Source organism: Prinia subflava, chromosome 14, assembly GCF_021018805.1.
Source record: "Prinia subflava isolate CZ2003 ecotype Zambia chromosome 14, Cam_Psub_1.2, whole genome shotgun sequence".
In the NCBI taxonomy this organism is placed as follows: Eukaryota; Metazoa; Chordata; class Aves; order Passeriformes; family Cisticolidae; genus Prinia; species Prinia subflava.
In genome coordinates this window covers 1675543-1695901 of record NC_086260.1, presented here as the reverse complement: position 1 = coordinate 1695901, position 20359 = coordinate 1675543, and the positions used below count along the sequence as shown (strand labels likewise).

The following is a 20359-nucleotide window of genomic DNA, read 5'->3' as shown; positions in this document are numbered from 1 at the left end:
CTCTGCCCATCCTGGGCATTCCTGAGCAATTTGGGAGCTCAAAACCACTAAACCCACCCAGGGCACATTTCTGATCCTTTCAGGGGCAGGAGGTGCTCTCTGCATTTCAAAGGAGCAGTGCTGCACTTTGCAATCAATGAAGCAGAAAAATAAACCGGGCCAGTAGCACAATTCCATTTTTAAAAAGAAAAGTGAAATTGCCGTTTCCAGAGGCAGGTAAGGAGCAGCTCCTGGGGCTGCTCCCCTGGAGGCAGCAGGGAAGAGCTGGGCAGGAGGAATGAGGGCATTGGGAGCTGGGTTTGAAGGGAAAAAATGAGGAATGAATAATTCTGTGCTGTGGGAGTTAGGGGCTGGAGATCTGGAGTGGTGATGCCAAAACCTGGCAGCCCTGGGGGTGGCAGCACTGGGGGTGACAGCACTGGGGGTGGCAGCCCTGGGGGTGACAGCACTGGGGGTGGCAGCCCTGGGGGTGACAGCACTGGGAGTGACAGTCCTGGGGGTGGCAGCCGTGGGGGTGACAGCCATGGGGATGACAGCCGTGGGGGTGACAGCCCTGGGGGTGACAGCACTGGGGGTGACAGCCCTGGGGGTGGCAGCCATGGGGGTGACAGCCATGGGGATGACAGCCCTGGGGGTGGCAGCCATGGGGATGACAGCCGTGGGGGTGACAGCCCTGGGGGTGACAGCACTGGGGGTGACAGTCCTGGGGGTGGCAGCCGTGGGGGTGACAGCACTGGGGGTGACAGCCCTGGGGGTGACAGCCCTGGAGGTGGCAGCCGTGGGGGTGACAGCCGTGGGGGTGGCAGCCGTGGGGGTGGCAGCACTGGGGGTGGCAGCACTGGGCACTTCCCAACTTTTTTCTTCTTTTCCCAGTGTTTGACCCCTCTTGGCCATTGCCAGGATCACCTTGCTGCATCCACAGGGCCGTGCCAAACCCAGTTTGCATCTCCAGTTGTCAGAGCAAGGTAAAGCAAACACCCAAAAGATTAAGCTGCCAACCAGGAGAAATGAATCCATTGGCTCTTTTGCAAGCTTTTGTTTCCCCACACAGCCCTTGTGCCACAAATCCTGCTTGAGCCGGCGCCTTCTGCTTGGTAAAAAGGCGCCTGGTGGAGGCAAATTCTGCTCCCCACTGGGAACAGGGACACGGAGAGGTGACCCTGCCCTGGTGGGTGGCACCGTGGAGCCTCTCAGAACACGGAGTCCTCCAGGACACTGCAGGAGAGGCCTTGGGGCAGCCTGCCCACCTCGGTCTCCGTGGAGCTGCCGCAGGTCCGTGCCCTCTGCAAAGCAAACACCCCTTGGAGCTGGGGGAGAAGGGGGTGCTGTGGGCTGGGGGAGAGTCAAGTGTTCAAATTGGTGCATTTAGAGAGGGATTAGCACAAAGGGTTTCACGGTGTAGGAGATCAGAAGCATTGGGCTCAACAGGAGGATTCTCACCTCCGGCTGAAGCTCTGACAGAGCTGCTCATCCTCTGTCCCTCAAGCCCTGCAGGCCCAAATTCCCCAATTTCCACATTTCCCCACAGTGGCCACCGCTCTGTAGCCAAGGACAAAGAGTGCAGGAGGAGCAGGAGGGCACAGAACCATGGAATCATTAAGGCTGGAAAAGACCTCCAAGATCATCAAGTGCAACCTTCAGTCAGATCCCACCACACCCACTAAATCCCATCACAAAGGGCCACATCCAAAACCAGGTGGGTTTGGAACACTTCCAGGGATGGTGACTCCACCCCGGGGAGCCTTTCCAGGGCCTGACCACTCCTTCAGTGAGGGATCCTGGTCTGAGGCACGGGAATTCCTCTGAATACACCCAGCAAAGGCCATTGATGGGGCAGAGCTGCACAGACAATGTGCACAGGGCTGGTGAGGTGCAGGAGGAGCAGAAGCAGGGGCTGAGCTGCTGGGAAGCCCTGCAGGGTGGCAGGGGACAGAGCAGGGACAAGCAGCTACCCACGGCCACCACCGTGCAGGGCTTTCGTCACCTCAGCCCTGTTTACATCAAATTTAGGAACTGAGCGTCCCCAACAAACATCCTCCCTCTCCCTGGTGACCTCAGCAGGGACCTGGGTCATGTCCTCACTGTCCTTGCCAGTGCCACCAGCCCTGTGGCTGTGGGGCCAGCAGAAAGCCTCTGGCTGCTGTCACCCACCACGGGCAGCTCACTTTGAGCAAAGAGACCCAAAACAGGGCAGTGCTGCTTATGAGAATGTGAGCCTGCTTTGCAAGCTCATATTTTGTAGCTGCAGCATTAATATTTGCTGTTTCTCATATTCTTAGCTGTGATGCCCCAAGCCGTGGTATTTTACACCATTTAATTCAAAACAAACACTGTATGATAACCTTTCAAGCCTGTTTCCTTGACCAGACCATGGAGCAAGAACAAGATGCAAAAAATCAACCCCCTGTTCCAAGGGGACAAATGAAAATCAAGTTGCTGAGCAGCCCTTCCCCTGAGCAGACAATGAGGGGTTTATCTCATCTGTAAGGTAAATGTATTTATCAGAAGTAACAGCAAACGCAGAAAGGATTAAGTCCAGCTTAACAGTGGGAGCAAAACATTTTGAATTGTTAGGCTGAACAAAATCAGCTCTTCAGGAGTCACCCTGCAGTCTCTGCCAAGGCAGAGCTCTCTGCTGGGATGGGGACAAACTGCATTTCCTTACAAAAGGCAGAGCCACGGGTGTGCCTGAAATTCAGTGTATGTGAGCAAAGCCCTTGACAATAGCACTTAATCCTTCTGCTCATTTTTAACCCTTCCCAAAACACAACAACAGCACACACAGCCAGATCCAGAGCTGCAGCAGACTGGGACCTGTCCTGGGCAAAGGAAGCAGCCACACAGCGAGGTGAGAACCTGCCACAGCAGTGAGGATGCCAAAAACAGCCTCAGGAACTGCTGAATTCAATGGGTTTAGTGGGCATGGGGCTGGACTTAATGGTCTTGGAGATCTTTTCGAGATTTAAAGATTCTGTGACCCTCTTTGCTCTCAGCCTTACAGGGGGAAAGCTGCACACAAACAAAAGCATTCATTTTCTTTTAAAACAAACAAACAAACACAAAAATATTATTTTACCTCATAGTCAACTGGGAAAGGGTCTCGGAATTTGTTGCTGGGCGTTGGGATTGGTGGGAACAGTTTGCTCCAAACGTGGTTTCTGTAAGAACAGCAGTGCAGGGATGTGAGGGATGGGGGATGTTCCTGGGGGATGAGGGCACGGGGAAATAAATCAAGGAGCTGGGCAGGCTGTGCCACTCCTCCCAGGACACCTCTGGCCCTGGGGACAGGCAGGTGACACGGAGCAGGTGGGTGAGGCTGTCCCCAGCTCTCCCTCTGCAGCCACGGCCGCTCCCATCCAGTGCCGGAGCTTTGGGGCTGTCTGGGGAGAAATGAGTGGCTCTGATCTGTTTGTGCTGCTGCTCCTCCCGTGGGCTCTGCTGTCAGGTACCTGTCTGGACAGCCCAGACAAGCTGCCTCGGGTCAGGCTTTGGTTTCTGGACACAAACTGCAGTGCGTGGTGGTGGGAGAGCAACCACAAATAACTGTGCACCGAGGGAGCCGGGAGCAGCAGGGGAGGCAGCAGGGACGGCTGAATGCAAAAATTCAGCTCAGTGCTGTGATAACTCACCCTGCTGACACCCCTGGGACCCCCACCCTGCCTGGCACCCCTGGGACCCCCTCCCTGCCTGGCACCCCTGGGACCCCCGCCCTGCCTGGCACCCCTGGGACCCCCGCCCTGCCTGGCACCCCTGGGACCCCCGCCCTGCCTGGCACCCCTGGGACCCCCGCCCTGCCTGGCACCCCTGGGACCCCCGCCCTGCCTGGCACCCCTGGGACCCCCGCCCTGCCTGGCACCCCTGTCCTGGCTGGGCTCGCAGCACAGGGGGTTTGTGATAGCAGGTGCTGCAGACAGACCTTGTCCTTGTCTCTGATACACGCCAGAACTGAGATCTCCTCCAGGATCACCTTGCCCGTGTCTCTGATACCCACCAGAACTCAGATCTCCTCCAGGATCACCTTGCCCTTGTCTCTGATACATCCCAGAACTCAGATCTCCTCCAGGATCACATCCCAGGTGCTGGAACACTCCCGCTGCCTCCAGCCCTGGACTGCCCCATCTCTAAAGGGGCAGGTTTCAACGGGAGCTTGGTCTGAGTGAGGAGTGCTCAGCCCAGAGCTGGTACCAGGGTGTGCTCTGGAGGAAGCAGAGATGTTTCCAGGGTGGGGGGCTGGGGGGCTGCTGCACCCTGATTTTGGGGTGAGGAGGGCACTGAGTGCCCCCATGCCAGGGCAGGGTGCTGACCCCATCCTCCTGTGGGCTCGCCTCCAGGAGAAAATGTTATTCCCACAGAAATACAGAAGCTGCTCAGTGCTCAAGGCAGGGGCAGACCAGGAACACCTTCAATTGTGGTTTTTATCAGGACTCCAACCCCTCAGCCTCTGCTGAGGGAAAATTCTGCCCAAGCAGTCCCAGAGGGCTCCTCTGCCCTGCAGCACTCCTCCCAAATGCTGGGCTTTATCCCTGATGCCTGCAAGAACACAGAAAAATTTATAGACCTTTTTGCTGTAATGAAATTCCTGATAATGGCTGCAAATCGCATGAAATTGGAAAGGATCCCGTGGCTGGAGCTGCAGAGTGCACTTCATGAATTTTCAAGAGCAGTGAAAACAGAGAGTACTAATGAAACTGTGATCTAGGAAACCCACTCGATTTTTCTTTTCTCAATATCTGCAGGTACAACCGTGTGTTTCATCTTCTGACACCTCCCCATCCTCCCGGGGCGGGCTGGGGATCAGAGCAGAAGAAGGAGCAGCAGGGAAGGGTGGAATAAGGGGAGCAGCTCCACGAAATTCAGTGCAGCAGGGAGGTGAAAATTTCATCACGTTGGCAAAGAGAGGAGGTAATGAGCCTTTGGGTGTCGGGGAATTTTACACCGCAGAGAAACCCCTGGAAGCAACCAAGGTAGCAGCAAATAGCTGAAGCTGGAAAAGCTCCCTGAAATTTGGATTAAAATCATAAAATGCATTACTACAGCATCCCCAAGTTGAGTAGAGCTGTACCCTGGATTTATTTCTCACCCTGTATGTGTTCCAGGATCTCCAAAGGGGGTAAATGTAAGTGAAGAAATAAAGACAAACTGATTTTTAACAAATTTTAACAAATTCACCTCACTCAATATATGGGTTTTTGTATAAGGTTAAATTGAATAACTCTCTTACCCCACCAGTTTTGCTGAATGTTATTACCGATAATTAATGAGGCTGATTATTTTTGCTTTGTATATTTAGTCAAACTCAACTTTTTCTCAGAATTAAGCAAAGTTTGTGACATCTCCTCACATTAGTTGAATACCTGGTCCTTGGTTATATTATAATAAAAAAAACCAAACTAATACTTACATTTTGCATATTATAGCAACAAGCAGGAATGAGCAGGATGTGGACACACAGAGCAGAGTGAGTATCCAGGCTGTGGAATTCTCCAGTTTATTTTGGCCTGAATTTCAAGGAAAAAAATAAATACATTAAATGTATTATTTTAGTACCGATTATTTGAAATGTGTTTGGAATTGAAATATTGTAAATATTTCATCAGCTGTTTAATATGGTTGTGTTCAGATCACAAATGAACGTGCAGATTTTGAGGACTTGATATCTAGAATAAGAAATGAAATACAGAGCTTCAGGAAGAGTTTCTGAATTTCTGATTTCAACCATAATTTTCTTTCATTTTGACGTAAAGGAGAGAACAAGGGGCTGAGAAAGTTATTGTGCCAATGAACAGCAACAAGCCCCTAAAAACCCCTTTCCATGAGAAAAACAGAATTAAGTGGTCCTGTCCTTGGATGTGGTTGAGATTTAAATACATTCTTAGGGAAGAACAACTTTGTTTTGTCCTCAAAATGAATTTTCCACATTTGCTGTGTGAGCCAGGTGGGGAGGTCATGGGGATGTGTTGGAGAAAGGAGGCAAAACACTGAAAATTTGAATTCATGAGATAAGGGAGGAGATGTAGCAAACAGGAGAGTGTAACAGAGTATTTTTTACGTGAAAACAAGGAAGTTAAGAAACTCCAGAGATAAGAGCAAAGGAGGATGTCTGAGAACAAACAGTTGATAACGTGCAGTGATAAGGGAACTGTTATTTCCAGAACAACCTGCTCAGCAAGCAGGAAATACAAAACAGAGTGGGGCAAATAATCAGGCTCCAAAGATGCTAAAATCATGTCTTTTTTCCCTCCAGCATTTAAGGGGTGAGATAATTTCAGTAAATTAAATCCAAAGCCCTGTTTTCCTGTTTCCCATTAGAATTCTGGGATTCAGGCTCCTGCTCAGGCAGTGTTTGCTCCCCAGCAATGGGGATGCTGAAGGATGCTGAGATCCTGCTCTTTTTCCCCTCAGCACTGAAGGGGTGAGAGAATTTCAGTGAATTAATGGTTGACACGGCCTCTCATTTATTTCCAGCATGAACAGCACAACGAGGGCAGGGAAACACCTGAACAGACTGAAAAGATGCAAGAAAAGTTTAAATCAATCTCTGAGAATATCCACAAAGCACTGCCTAAAACCAATCCTTGTGCAGCAGTTTATTTTTAACAAAACAGATTTAAATCTTGGCATTAACAAGTCAGGTTTTTCCTTCCAATCCCTGTTTTCCTGGTAGAATTCCGGGATGTCTGATCAGGCAGGAGCTCCCCAGCAGTGGAATAATGGGAATTCTCACCCACGTGGATGATTTCACTCCAGTCACTCCAGAAGCCCCTGGCTCGGCAGAGGTGGTTGTGGCTGGCCCTGATCCTCAGGGAATACCTGCTGCTCCCGTCCAGCCGCACTCGGAAGCTGCTGGAGGGGATTTTCAGGATCTGTCAGGAGAACAATTTGTGCTCTTAGAGATTAATTAAGACCCAGCCATTCAGAAAACAAATTGAAACACGTTTATCTTTTTATTCTTTTTATTAACTGTGATTAGCTGGTCTTTCTTTGGAGGTAAGAGCTCCATTTTTATAGATGTAACTTTTCCTAATACGCCAATATTCCAGGGAAAATTCCTGGAAAACGCCTCATTTTTCCATTCTTCCTCAGCGTTTTCAAGATGGCAAAAACTCTTCTTAACCCAGATGCATAAACTGAATAAATCCAATTTTGTCCTGCTTTCCCAAGTTCCTTGGGGATGGTTTGTTGCAGATATGAAAGGCACCGAGGAAAAGAGGAAGGCAAATTCCAGCTGCAGAGGACAGGAATGCTGGAGAATCTGGGATGCTGGAGCAGCCATTACCTGCTTGTTACCTGACCTCATGTTGGTGAGATAAAATTCATATTCAAAACATTCCTCATGGAAAGGAGAAATTGGCTTCTCCCACACGGCCAGGAGATCATTTTGCTGCAGGGATACGCTGATATTTCTGGGAATATTCACTTTCTCTGCAAAAAGAAAACCCTACTGGTGAGTTATTTATAGAGACAAGTTTAAATACTAAAAATGGGAGCATTTTATAACCTGATAGTGTTTCCATTCAGGAACTATACTCATTGAATTTATTTCCCTTTTTGGACTGAAAAGATAAGGATTTAGGAGGAATAACTACATTTGTGGTAATAGTTATAGGAAAACAGTTTGGAAAATCCACTTAAAAGTTTTGGAAAATTAGATTACTGGGGAAAGAGGAGTTTAATAAATTAATTTCCACAGCAGTATTAAATTAATGATAGAACAGTTAGAAAAACTTCATTTCCAAGAAAGAGAAAATGCAGCTGTAGCCAGGAAAGTTATTGAAAAGTGGAAAAAAAATCAAAGGAATTCAGCTGTTGTTTAGCTGCAAGATTAAGGGTAATAAAAACTGTCTTTTAAGGTATATTGACTAAATCAACTGAAAACTAATATTGGGAATCATGATTTGGCTAACAAACAGAATAACTAATTGTCTTTACTAGCTTTTAGTTTTGCCATTCTATAATTTAAAATAGATGATTAAAATCAAATTTAGCTAAAACAATCCAGGTATTTCTTCCAATTTCCTCAAGATGACTACACAAAATCAACACATCCTTTCACCTGCATCAAGAACCACTCAATCCAACAGAATTTCCTCACTTTTTGACAATCCTGCCAGACATTTTTGATTTTTTTTTAATGTACTCCTACTCACCGATGGCATTTTGGTTAAATAGCTGCTGAAAAGGCTTGATTGCAGCACGTTTGCTGGAGCCATTAATGTGAATGACAATGAGGTTGTCAATCTCCCCAGGTTTAATCCAAGTCCTTGAAAATCTGCACTCAATGTTCCTGTTCCACCTGTCCCTGCTGTAGGTGGGACATTCCTCCGTGTGAGCCTCGTACCTAAATTAAAATGCTGGTGAGACAGGGTGCTCTGAAAGGAACTCACTGCTGGCTGGGAAAGGAGCAAACACCAACCTGTAAAACAGAAAATATTCGGTGTCTTCTGGCGCCCCTTGGCCAGGGAGCCAAGTGCAACGGAGAGAGGCACTGCCAGCGCTGGTGACACGAGTGACACAGGACAGGTTGGTGACAGAGGTCCCTGCAGCACCTGGAGAGGCAAGGAACGGCTGAGCAGGGAGAAAACCTCACTGCAAAAATCATAACAAGGTCCTGTTGCTAAAACACTCGGATTCCAGTTGGGAATCCATCAGTAATTTCCAGGGCTGTTATAGCTGTGTGTCCTCGTCACGGCTTGGGAAGGACGCGGATTCCCAAGGGAGTGAAGCTGTGCCACACACATGTGTGACAGGGCAACAACAGCCTCAGTGCACCACGCTGGGTTAGCTCAGCCTCAGCACAGCAATGTTAGAAAATTTTATAGGTGTTATTGACATTTTGCACCTCCAGATTGTACTCCAGCCTCCACTGCAGCAGAGAAAGGTCTGGGCTAAATCCCTCTGTAGCAGGCAGGGCGGAAAACGCTGTGTTTTTATTTGAAAGAACTAAACCGGCCTCCTTTTCACGTTTAGTGCACAGATTGGGGCAGGACACAAAATCCAGCCCTTGCCTCACCTGGCAGAGGTGGGAGGTGTCCCTGCACCCAGGCACTGCCCATCTGCAGGTGCCCCTGCAGCAGCAGGGTCCGCACGCGCGCCGAGAAGCCGTCGTGGAGCGCCACAGTTCGGACACTCTGAGTCCTCTTGGTGTCATACTGGAAATAAAAAATACCAGGTGAACACCACAGGGGATGGGAGGCAGAGTAAGGGACCGGCAAAGACTGACCAGACATCGGGGTGAGGTCTGAGTTCAGCTGAATGGGGGCCAGGACTTAAAGCCAGGCTCCGTCCTCCCCTCAAGGTGAAAACTGCAATTCCCGAGGCTCGTCCCAGCAGAGCCGGGTCCATAAGGGAACGAGAGCTGAGGGAATCCCTGCAGCTCCCAAAGCATGTGTTGAGATAAAAGAGAACAGCAGGGATTTGGCCTTCTCAGGATCCTTGGTTGGTTTTTTCTCTTACCTCTTCCGGCACAGGGCTCAGGATTTCCACGTCGTATCTAATGGTGGAGTTGCTTTGTTCCTGAGCAGGGTTTGGTTCCCAGTGCAACAGCACTTGTGCTAATGCAGAGACTGTCAGGGTGAAGTTTACAGGTGGCAAAACCTGAACTGGAAGGGAGAAACAGAAATATCCGTGAATGTCCAATCCAGTCAATCATTTAGAGCCATACCTGTTTGCAAGCAATCAACAATATGAGCAAATAATTTATTTTTTTCTCTCAACAGCTCTTTGTAAAATATTTCTAATATTTGACAAAAAAAATCTAAATAACCAAAACCCCATCAAATAAGAGTTTATTAAAACTTAGCTCAAAAAAATGAAATTTTTATAACAGTTTCAACTTGAAAATTACTATGATAGATTACATTTGGCTTGTTAATTAGGTTCAGAGTTTTCATCTTGGTCCTCATTGTCACAGAGACGTAAGAAATGGGGCTGATGGAGTGATCAGCTGCATGAAAATTTCTCACCCACATCAGCTTGCAGGAGAGGGCAACATGAGGAGCTTTCAAAGAGAAGGCTGAGAGCCACGAGGAGCTGCACGTGACAGTAGAACCACAGTGATGAACAGAGGAATTAAGCACAAATGGAAGAAAACATGGAAGGATGGGAACAATAATTCGAAATGACAGGGCAAGAAGGATCTCTGGAGCTCCATGGAAATGAGGAGGATCTCATGCTGGGGGAAATGGTAACATATAAACAGCAGGGCAGTGAAATTATCCATCTGCTCTCCTCCAGTTCTTCAGAGCCTGCCCTCCCTCATTTGCCAAACCCCAGGGAGCTGAGGGCCATCAGCAGTGCCCAAGGCCAGGCTGGATGTGACTCTGAGCACCCCGGGACAGTGGGAGGTGTCCCTGCCATGGCAGGGGTGGCACTGGGTGGGCTTTACGGTCCCTTCCAACCCAAACCATTCTGGGATTCCATGATCAGCCCCCACTTCTCTTCTCCTGTGATTGCAGCCTTTGATGCCCATGAGTTCTGTTTTCAAGCACAGACACAGCAGTTGGAAAAGTGTCCCATAAAGGCCCAGAGAACCCCAACACAAGGTGTGTGTCCATGATTTGAGATTCTTTCCTGCCAAGGCAAACCAGTCACCAGCTGGGAACAACGTGGGACAGGGTGCAGGGTACAACACAGGACAGCAATGGACACCCCTGCTTTATCCACGTGCAGAACGGTGCCCAGCACAAAGAGGGACCAGAGCTGTGCCCTGGAGCTGGGAACTCCTCACCTGCTGCACCCTGAGGTGCATCTGCTGCCCAGAGGAGCAGGAACCAGGGAACTCCTCACCTCCTGCACCCTGAGGTGCATCTGCTGCCCAGAGGAGCAGGAACCTGGGAACTCCTCACTTCCTGAACCCTGAGGTGTGTCTGCCCAGCACAAAGAGGGACCAGAGCTGTGCCCTGGAGCTGGGAACTCCTCACCTCCTGCACCCTGAGGTGCATCTGCTGCCCAGAGGAGCAGGAACCAGGGAACTCCTCACCTCCTGCACCCTGAGGTGTGTCTGCCCAGCACAAAGAGGGACAGAGCTGTGCCCTGGCAGGGAACTCCTCACCTGCTGCACCCTGAGGTGTGTCTGCTGCCCAGAGGAGCAGCAGGAACAGTCCCATCCCTCTGGTCATCTTTGGGTGGTGCAGGGGCACGGCCAGGCAGCAGCACACGGGCCTGGTCACCATTTACAGGAGCTGAAAATGAACACAGGGTTAAACACCCAAACACGGACCGTGATCTATCCCCACCATCAAAGGAGGGAAATGCTGCCTGGCAGGGATAGACTCCTCTTTTCTTGCAGGAAAATGCTTCTTGTGGGAGCTAAATTTAATAGAGGTACCCCCGGGCACATTTCATGGTGCTCCCTTTGCCAGCCCTCTCTGAAAAGCTGCTGGTTTCAAACCTTCCTGTGGGGATGTTCAGAGCATCCTCGGAATTGGAGCATTTCTCCATGAAAAGTGAGTCAGGTTCGTGTGGACTGGCTTTGGGGGGAGCCCCGTTTCCTCCAAGAACAGAAATTACAGTGTTTTTAGCTCTCACTCTATATGAAATACCTGCTTAGTGGGATTTACTTTCTAGTTACTCCTCCAATAAAGCTCTCTAAAGACACAGTCACTGCTCACCTCAAGGCTAATTCTCCACCGTTAATTATTAGGTGTAAGAGAAGCTGCTTTGCTTCTTTCTAATTTAAATGAACAACAGTTTTTAATGCTTAAACCCAGCATTTTCCTACGGATTGTTTTGTGAATTACTGGGAGAAAAAAAAAAATCTCTGTGTAATCATTCATGTATAACCTCATATAAATATGGGCATTCAGAACAGCAGCTCTCCAAAATGTTCTTTTTGAAGAGAAATGCACCCCCCAGCCCAATCTCACCACCTCCCTGGGGCACTACAGCAATTGCTCACATGGAAAACACAATATTTTCCAATGGTAATGAGCAGGAATAACCCAGGGACTGGAAGCACTCCCACTGATCACAGTTGGAATAATTCTGCTGTACAGTAACTATTTTTCAAAATGCAGTCTGAGTGCTGAGTTCATTAAAATGACACATCATCTACAGTAGAGTGTGTTTTTAATGTGCAAGTCCCCTCATTATCTCTATTCACATTTTGTGCCTCTCTGCTTTCCTGACAGCCCCAATGTGCACAAAGCCAGCTGAAACTCGGGAGTTTGTTCATGGATTATTCCTGGGGAGCCAGGGGTTGATTTTTTGTGTACTTTGGGTTATGGAATGACATCTTGGACAGGCATTTTGGTTCTCCCAAAATGTAGCAAATCACAGAAAAAGGGATAAATATTCTTTACAGCACCCATTGATGCCTGCACAAATCACTGGTGTCAGGCTTTCTTTGCTGCTTCAAGAAACATCCTTTCATTTACCCGATGAGACTATTAAATACTCTAATAACTTTTCTCTCTGTTTAGAAGCAAAAATTCATTATCCTCACACCCTTGAAAATAAAAAGCAACTTTGGGAGCAAAGAAGCTTCATTATTGCACTGCTGAGAGCATTCACTCTTTTGTTTTCTTTAAAAAAGCAATGACTTCAGTACATTATTTTTAAAAAATCTTTTAAAAGCCGCATGTTTTGCAAGTGCTTAGCATTCACATCTACCTGAATAATGTCAGTGTGTGTTGGTTTCAGGCATTATCATAACTATAATATCTGATTCTCCCTTGGGTTTATTTGAAGTGGGTTTGGCTACCTGTGGATTTTTTATTATTATTTGTTCATAAAAAGTTAAGGGTTCTGGTTTTTCTTTTCCCTATACTTCCTAAAAGATTGTAAAGAATTTTTTTTGCTGCTGCCTAAAAGCTTGCCTGTATTAGATCTTACATTTTCTGTGCAGCACATTACTGACCTGAAACTGGATATAAATTGTAATTCAGATGAGTTCTGAATTATCATCCTGTTCTTTTCAGCTCATTTTTTCGTGCCTAAGACTGAAAGCACAGCTTTTGGAAGCTGTATTTCTGCAGCTGTGTAAGACCACAGCCCCTGAGCATAAACTGCAGTCTGTGACACCCTGTTTCATGGGGGAAACTGCTGAAAAGAGAATCAAAGTGTAAGTGCAAGTAGGTGCAAAAATGCAAGTGAAGATGGTAACTAGAAGGCTGCAAGAGGATTATGTTCCTCACTAAAATGGATACGGTAAGTTTTCAGGACAGAGTTTTGATTATGGTTTGGTTACATAAGTAATAAGCAGAGAGGAAAGGGGATATTCCCTTTGAGCAAGGAATATATTCCTTTCACAAGGCCAGCAGAAATCCAAAACACAAGAAACAGCCTCCCAAAAGTAATGATTTTCTCCCTTACAGCTGACGTGCCCCAACACCTCACAAGCAACGAAGCAGCAGCAGATCCCAGGTGCTTTTCCCAGTGAAAAATGACTTTAAAGCAGGACCTTTTCTGTCTTCAAAGCAAGCACGAGGCAGACCCAAAGCACTCCAGACGCCTCCAGAGGTTACCTGGGGATCTCAAAGTCCCGTGAAGAGCTGGCTCTGTTTGCTCCCCATCCTCTGGGTGCCCTCCCTGTGGCTTTCTCTTAGAACTGCTGCCTTTCAAGTACCAGCGGGGCTGGCACCTCACAAGAGATGGCAGAGGACAAGAGAGATAAGCACGCCTTGAAAAAGGGAACTGTGGATTTAACCACAGGGTGGAAGGCTCCAGACAAGCACGGTCCAGCCAAGAAATTGGTTTATTTTATTTATTAAGAGTTAATTATACACAATGGTCTGAGAGTTCTCTGATGACTTTTCAAGAGCAGGAATGTGATGACTGACTGCGAAGAAATAACCTACAGCCACACTGCTGATATCCCAATTTGTTCTTCCCCCAGAAAATCACACCCAGGCACTGCTGGAAAACTGTGCATGTTCTGTCCAGTTTTTTTAATGCCACCTTGTCCAAAGCTCTGGCCATGCAGACGAAGCCACACTAAACCTTTTATGTCTTCTACTGAGTGCTGTGTCCAGCTCTGTCCCCTCAGTTCAGGAAGGACATTGAGTGCTGTGTCCAGCTGTGTCCCCTCAGTTCAGGAAGGACATTGAGTGCTGTGTCCAGCTGTGTCCCCTCAGTTTAGGAAGGACATTGAGTGCTGTGTCCAGAGGGGGAAGAGAGGCTGGAGAGAGGCTTGGAGCACAAACCCTGTGAGGAAGGGCTGAGGGAGCTGGGGGTGTTCAGCCTGGAGAAAAGGAGACTCAGGGGTGACCTTATCAATCTCTACAGCTCCCTGAAAGGTGCCTGTGCTCAGGTGGGGTTGGGCTCTTTCTCCAGGCAGCACTGACAGAACGAGAGGACACAGCCTCAAGCTGTGCCAAGGGGAATAGGCTAGATATCAAGAAAAAGCTTTTTTACAGAAAGAGTAATAAAGTACTGGAATGTCTGCCCAGAGAGGTGGTGGAGTCACCATCCCTGGATGTGTTTAAATAAAGCCTGGATGTGGCACTGGTGCCGTGGTTTAGTTGAGGTGTCGGGGCTGGGTTGGACTCGATGACCTTGGAGATCTCTTCCAACCCTGTGACTCTGTGACACAGTGATTGTGTGACTCTGTGACACAGTGATTGTGTGGCTGTGTGACACGGTGATTGTGTGACTCTGTAACTCAGTGATTGTGTGACTCTGTGACACAGTGATTGTGTGGCTGTGTGACACGGTGATTGTGTGACTCTGTGACACAGTGATTGTATGGCTGTGTGACACAGTGATTGTGTGACTCTGTAACTCAGTGATTGTGTGACTCTGTGACACAGTGATTGTATGGCTGTGTGACACAGTGATTGTGTGACTCTGTAACTCAGTGATTGTGTGACTCTGTGACACAGTGATTGTGTGGCTGTGTGACACAGTGATTGTATGGCTGTGTGACACAGTGATTGTGTGACTCTGTGACACGGTGATTGTGTGGCTGTGTGACACAGTGATTGTATGGCTGTGTGACACAGTGATTGTGTGACTCTGTGACACGGTGATTGTGTGACTCTGTAACTCAGTGATTGTGTGACTCTGTGACACGGTGATTGTGTGGCTGTGTGACACGGTGATTGTGTGACTCTGTGACACACTGACTGTGCCATTCTGTCAGTATTTTCCTAAGCCTCTCGCGGCGGGGCGCGGGCGGGGCGGTGCCGCTGAGGGAGCGGGCGGAGCGGGCGGAGCGGGCGGAGCGGGCGGGGCGGGCGGAGCGGGCGGGGCGGGCGGGGCGGGCGGAGCGGGCGGAGCGCCGGGCGGAGCCGCTGCCGGGCCCGGCCCGCTCTGAGCTCATCGCCCGGCGCCGCTCCGAGCTCATCGCCCGGCGCCGCTCCGAGCTCATCGCCCGGCGCCGCTCCGAGCTCATCGCCCGGCGCCGCCGCTGCTCCCGGCGGGTGCGGCGGGCTCGCGGGGCGGCGGGGCCCCGCCGATGTGGGCTGAGCTCTGGGCCGTGCCCCGCAGGGCCGGGCTGCGGCTGCTGCGGCGGCTGGGCGGGAGCGGCGCCATGAGGCTGCAGGCGCCGCAGTTCCAGGCGCTCTTCACGCCGGGGCTGCGCAGCGTGGCCGGTGAGTGCGGGCAGGGCAGGCCCGGAACGGCCCTGAGCGGCTGGTTCGGACCTTTAAATCCCATCCATTCCACCCCTGCCATGGCAGGGACACCTCCCACTGCCCCAGGCTGCTCCAGCCCCAGTGTCCAGCCTGGCCTTGGGATCCAGGGACAGCCACAGCTGCTCTGGGAATTCCAGCCCAGCCCCTCACAGGGAAACCTCACTCCTAAACCCACCCTCCCTCCCTTATTGCCGTCCCCTCTTGCCCTGGCACTCCATGGCCTGGTAAAAAATCTCCCAGAGCCTTCTCCAGCCGAACACCCTCAGCAGTCTGCAGGGACGTGTCAGAACTCGTTTTCCCCTTTGTAGGCGATTCCACGATGCTCTGTTGTTCCTACAGAAGTCTGGGTTCATGGCTCACTGTCCTCTACTGTGAATAATCTGAGTTCTGTCCCCTTGTCAGCCCCTGACTGTTCAAAATCATCCCCAGCCCAGAGTCCCAGGACCACCCAGAGACCTGCCAGTAGTGAGGTTTTCAGAAAAGCATCAGAAAAATCAGTCAGAATGACAGGGAGAATACCTGTGCCACGAATTAGCGCATTTTGCTTGAATCTGTGAGTTATTTGCTGCATCCTGCATATTTGAGTGTTTATTCCTACATCTGTGAGCGTAGTTTTGTGAGAAGGCAGGTTATGGGTGATTGTGCCAGGGGTTTATTGCTGTTTGGTTTCCCTTCCCTTGCAGAACTGTTTGAGAAGAAGAACTACGAGCTGAGGATAGCAGGAGGGGCCGTGAGGGATTTACTGAGCGGGGTGACACCACAGGACATCGATTTTGCCACCACGGCCACGCCAGCAGAGATGAAGGAAATGTTCACAGCAGCCGGGGTTCGTCTGATCAACAACAAAGGAGAAAAGCACGGAACCATCACTGCCAGGGTTGGTTTGGGGTTTCTTTGGATCTTTTCTGCCTGTGTGGATGTGCAGCAGGTCCAGCAGAAAATTTGCTCCTTATTTGTTACAGTATCACAGCAAGGGTTTAAATTAGACCCTGCTTTAAAGCCTGAAATGTTTTGTTGGGGTTTTTTTGATTATTCATTGTAGAATTCATGTAATTATCATATTTTAATGCATGTAGCCCAGTCATGCTGCTGTGCCATCACCAGAAACGATAATGTTGGCTGGCCACACACAGTCCTAATATTTCCTGCTCCTGATTTCCTCTCAAGTTCTGTTTCCTCTGTCTTGCAGAGGAGGATTTCTGCAGGCTCTGTAGAAAATAAAAACCATCAAGATTATTTTCAGAAGTTTCTATTTCTCAGCTCTGTATGAAAGCACACGTTGCTGTGCATGTGTCACCCACTGTGTCAGCCACAGGGCTGTAAAGATGAGCAGCTTTTGCATTTCTTTCATTTCATTTCCTTGCTGGCTGTGTGGAAGTAACGCTGTCTGTGGGATTTGCAGCTCCATGAACAGAATTTTGAAATTACCACTCTCCGAATAGATGTTGTCACCGATGGACGGCACGCCGAGGTGGAGTTCACCACGGACTGGCACAAGGATGCTGAGAGGAGGGATCTCACTGTCAACTCCATGTTTCTAGGTAAATTCAAAAAACAGTAGTGAAGCAGTGAATCTGAGTTTTGCTGGTGAATTCTGTCTCTGTCAAAGCTCTGTGTGAATACATGAGGTGATCTGACAGGTCAAATCACACAGCTCATTTCCACATGAGAGTGTGCCGTTGTGTCAGCCACATTTGCAAATTCATATTCTGTTTTATCATCTTTTCTAGGTTTGGATGGGACACTCTATGATTTCTTTAATGGCTATGAAGACTTGCAAAACAAGAAAATCAGATTTGTGGGGAAGGCAGCTGAGAGAATACAAGAAGATTATTTAAGAATCCTGAGATACTTCAGGTAAGAGGTTTTGCCTTTCCTTGATAAATAAAACTGTATAAAGTTTCAAAAATGTGCAAAAAGGTACCACTGGTGTAAAAAGAGTTGTAGTTGTCATATTTCCTTTCCAGCCTAGATGATTTTATGATTGTAAGTGGAATTGTTTTCTAATCTAACATTGAGGGGTTTTCTTTGGCAGATTTTATGGAAGAATTGCAGAGGAACCTGGAGATCATGAAGCCAATACACTGCAAGCAATTAAAGAAAATGCCAAAGGCTTGGCTGGAATATCAGGAGAAAGGATTTGGGTGGAACTGAAAAAAATTCTTCTTGGAAACCACGTCAATCATTTGGTTCAGCTTATGTATGAGCTGGATATTGCCCAGTACATAGGTAAAGTGAAATGAAGTCTGATTTCCTACAGACAGAATTTTGTGGCATATTGAGATCTAACTTGGGTTCACACAGAAGTTAATTTTATTTTTACCCTGTGCTAACACCCCCTTCTCTCATTAACACTTCTTTGTGCTTTTTGTGTGTTTTTAGGGCTACCACTTGATGGGAATTTAGAGGAATTTGCCAGAGTCACCAAAAACATCCAAAATCTGTCTCCAAAACCCATGACTGTCCTGACATCCTTGTTCAAAGGGAAGGATGATGTCACAAACCTGGACCTGAGGCTGAAGATCTCCAAGGAGGAAAAAAACCTCGGCCTTTTCTTGGTGAAGCACAGGCAGGAGTTAACCAAAGCCTCGGGGCCAGAACCACTTCGACCGTACCAGGACTTCCTGATGGATGTGAGTGGAGCTCTGATTGCTTCATCTGGGGCCTCACAGTGAACTGAATTCATTCTAAGACATTTCCAAAAACCAATCCTGCTGTGTTTTAGCAGTTCTGAGCACCCTGTAGTAAAGTTTGGACTGATTTTCAGTCAGGCTGAAAAATGTCCCATTCATTTTCTTGTGACCTTACCTGGGACTGGCAGTTTGCTGTGCTGTCCTGCTGAAATGTGAAACAGGAGCTGGACCTCAAGGAGAATTTGGCTCTTTTCCATGAAATCCAGCTCTGAATTGTGCATGGAAAATCAGTGCAATTCCTGGTGTTCTTCCAGGGCACAATGAGGTCACCTCCAGGTGAATTCTGCACTCCTGGAGCAGCACCAGATACTGAGGGCAGGAACCAGTGCCCAGGAAAGGGGATGGACAAGGATTACAGCTTTTACCTGGGATTCAGGGAGTCTCCAAGGATCTCCCAGAGCCTGCAAGGCTCAGTTTTAACCCCTGTGAGGCAGGAGAGCTCCTCGCTTGCACAGTCCCAGCTTGTCCAAGGTCTTGCCTAACACGGAGTAAAGGGAATAGCACAGTGCTGAGCACACTTGGAGCTGTTTCTGCTGTTCCACACTGAACCTTTTCTCCTTTTCTCTCCTAGTCTAGGGAAGCTAACACCAATTCCAAGATCTTGGAGCTGCTGAAGTACCAAGGGGAGGAGCAGCTCTTGAAGGAGATGCAGGAGTGGGCAGTGCCCTCCTTCCCCGTCAGCGGCCACGACCTCCGCAAGATGGGGGTGTCCTCTGGGAAGGAGATTGGGACAGCGCTGCAGCAGCTCAGGGAGGAGTGGAAAAGGAGTGGGTACCACATGGACAAAGAGGAGCTGCTGAGCTGCCTGAAGAAGCCATGAAGGGAACAACACAGAGCTGTGTGTGCCCTGATCCGAGGAGAACTGAGCTCCCAGGAAACCGAGCCTCTCCCAGCCAACTGAGCATTCATCACATTTAACATCTGCATTATTAATTCCTAACTTCTGCAAGGAGGGGTTTCCTTCTGTAATAATGTCAAATACTGGTTGACAAACTCCACCTCCTCAACCTCTCTTTGCTGTTTTTAGTGATAAATATTTACAGTTTGATCCCGACTTAGGGCATGAGAGGTGACAGCAAGATTTTTCTCCTCCTGACTGTCTATATCAAAAAAAACACACCAAAATCCCCCCAAAAAGGATTTTTGCATCCTCTAGATAAATCATGGAGGGAGTTTTATGTGCCTAGGAGAATGTATGGAAGTAATGGGCTCTACCTTAATTCTTTTTGTCCATAAAGCTGGATAACAGATGGAAATCCTCACTCCAGCAGTTCCCAACAGCCTGGCCATGGAAAACCAGGCTGTTCTTTAGGACTGCTTTTATTTTCCAGGATTCCAGATTCAGTTTTGGGTTAAAAGGATGCCTTGGCTGAGTGAGTATCATGAATTTTCAGTAGTTTTTCAGTCACTTATCACTGAGTAACTAAATCCACAGCAAGCTGGTGAAGGTTGTACATTTTATTTTCAACTTCAGGTGGGAGACAAGCTATTAATGTTAATTAACATTAATAAGGGGAGATCCAGCTCCTTGTCTTGGAAATGTGGGGATTTGGAGCAGAGCTATTCCTGGACTTTATGAATGTTTTCCTATCCCTGGGGTTTTTGGTGTGCTGGTAAAAAATCTCTGGGAGCAGCTCTTGGGTGTCTAAATCTTGTTGCAGGTTGAAGGTTTCCTACAGAACCATGGTGACAAATAAACTGATTTCATTTTCCTTGGATATCCTGTTGCAGCACTAGATGGCAACACTGGAGCAATGCTGGGAAAAATCAGCATTTTGGGCTTTCCCACAGCCTCCCAGCTGCCTGGGATTTTCCTGGGATGTCTGGTCCTGTAAATAAATGATCCTGGGAATTTGTGGGAGCCAGGAAAGGAAGAGGGAAATTGCTGTTTGTTAGGAAGGCAAATCTCACAGGAACAGGACGGTGCTTCCTTTAATGAGGTGATTAAATTGAAGCCTCCTTTGTGCCATTTCTGGAGCTGCTGAGGTCTTGGCAGAGAGTGACAGAATTCAGGGCTGTAGAGTCCTTGAAAGACTTCACCAAAGTGCAGCTTTAGGGCAATGGCTGTGGAGGTGGTAAAACATTAACACTTCA

General features: G+C 48.5%; 2 protein-coding genes across 2 annotated transcripts; one reads left to right on the top strand and one right to left on the bottom strand.

Annotated features, from left to right (window-relative positions):
* Positions 1–811: 811 nt before the first annotated feature.
* IL5RA (interleukin 5 receptor subunit alpha) lies at positions 812–13543 on the bottom strand. The gene is made up of 11 exons (XM_063411923.1): positions 13464–13543; positions 11051–11180; positions 9454–9599; positions 9011–9149; positions 8414–8546; positions 8148–8338; positions 7277–7422; positions 6725–6863; positions 5402–5498; positions 3077–3158; positions 812–1283 (listed from the first exon to the last, which is right to left on the bottom strand). The coding sequence occupies exons 2-11, from the start codon at positions 11169–11171 to the stop codon at positions 1191–1193; spliced, it is 1287 nt and encodes a 428-aa protein (XP_063267993.1). The 5' UTR covers positions 11172–11180; positions 13464–13543; the 3' UTR covers positions 812–1190.
* A 1713-nt stretch (positions 13544–15256) lies between these two features.
* Positions 15257–19983, top strand: TRNT1 (tRNA nucleotidyl transferase 1). The gene is made up of 7 exons (XM_063411707.1): positions 15257–15530; positions 16256–16449; positions 16975–17113; positions 17303–17429; positions 17608–17801; positions 17955–18205; positions 18837–19983. Exons 1-7 carry the CDS (start codon positions 15395–15397, stop codon positions 19083–19085), a joined length of 1290 nt encoding a protein of 429 aa, XP_063267777.1. The 5' UTR covers positions 15257–15394; the 3' UTR covers positions 19086–19983.
* Positions 19984–20359: the final 376 nt, after the last annotated feature.

Excerpts from the sequence above, each read along its gene's own strand:
- IL5RA (XM_063411923.1), bottom strand. The coding sequence starts at position 11,171 with ATGGTGACCAGGCCCGTGTGCTGCTGCCTGGCCGTGCCCCTGCACCAC. Across the intron at positions 9,600-11,050 it reads CACACCTCAGGGTGCAGCAG|TTCAGGTTTTGCCACCTGTA; the intron begins GTGAGGAGTTCC and ends TCTCCCTTCCAG. Across the intron at positions 5,499-6,724 it reads GAGTGAAATCATCCACGTGG|GCCAAAATAAACTGGAGAAT; the intron begins GTGAGAATTCCC and ends CTTGAAATTCAG.
- TRNT1 (XM_063411707.1), top strand. The coding sequence starts at position 15,395 with ATGTGGGCTGAGCTCTGGGCCGTGCCCCGCAGGGCCGGGCTGCGGCTG. Across the intron at positions 16,450-16,974 it reads ACGGAACCATCACTGCCAGG|CTCCATGAACAGAATTTTGA; the intron begins GTTGGTTTGGGG and ends TGGGATTTGCAG. Across the intron at positions 17,802-17,954 it reads GGATATTGCCCAGTACATAG|GGCTACCACTTGATGGGAAT; the intron begins GTAAAGTGAAAT and ends GTGTGTTTTTAG.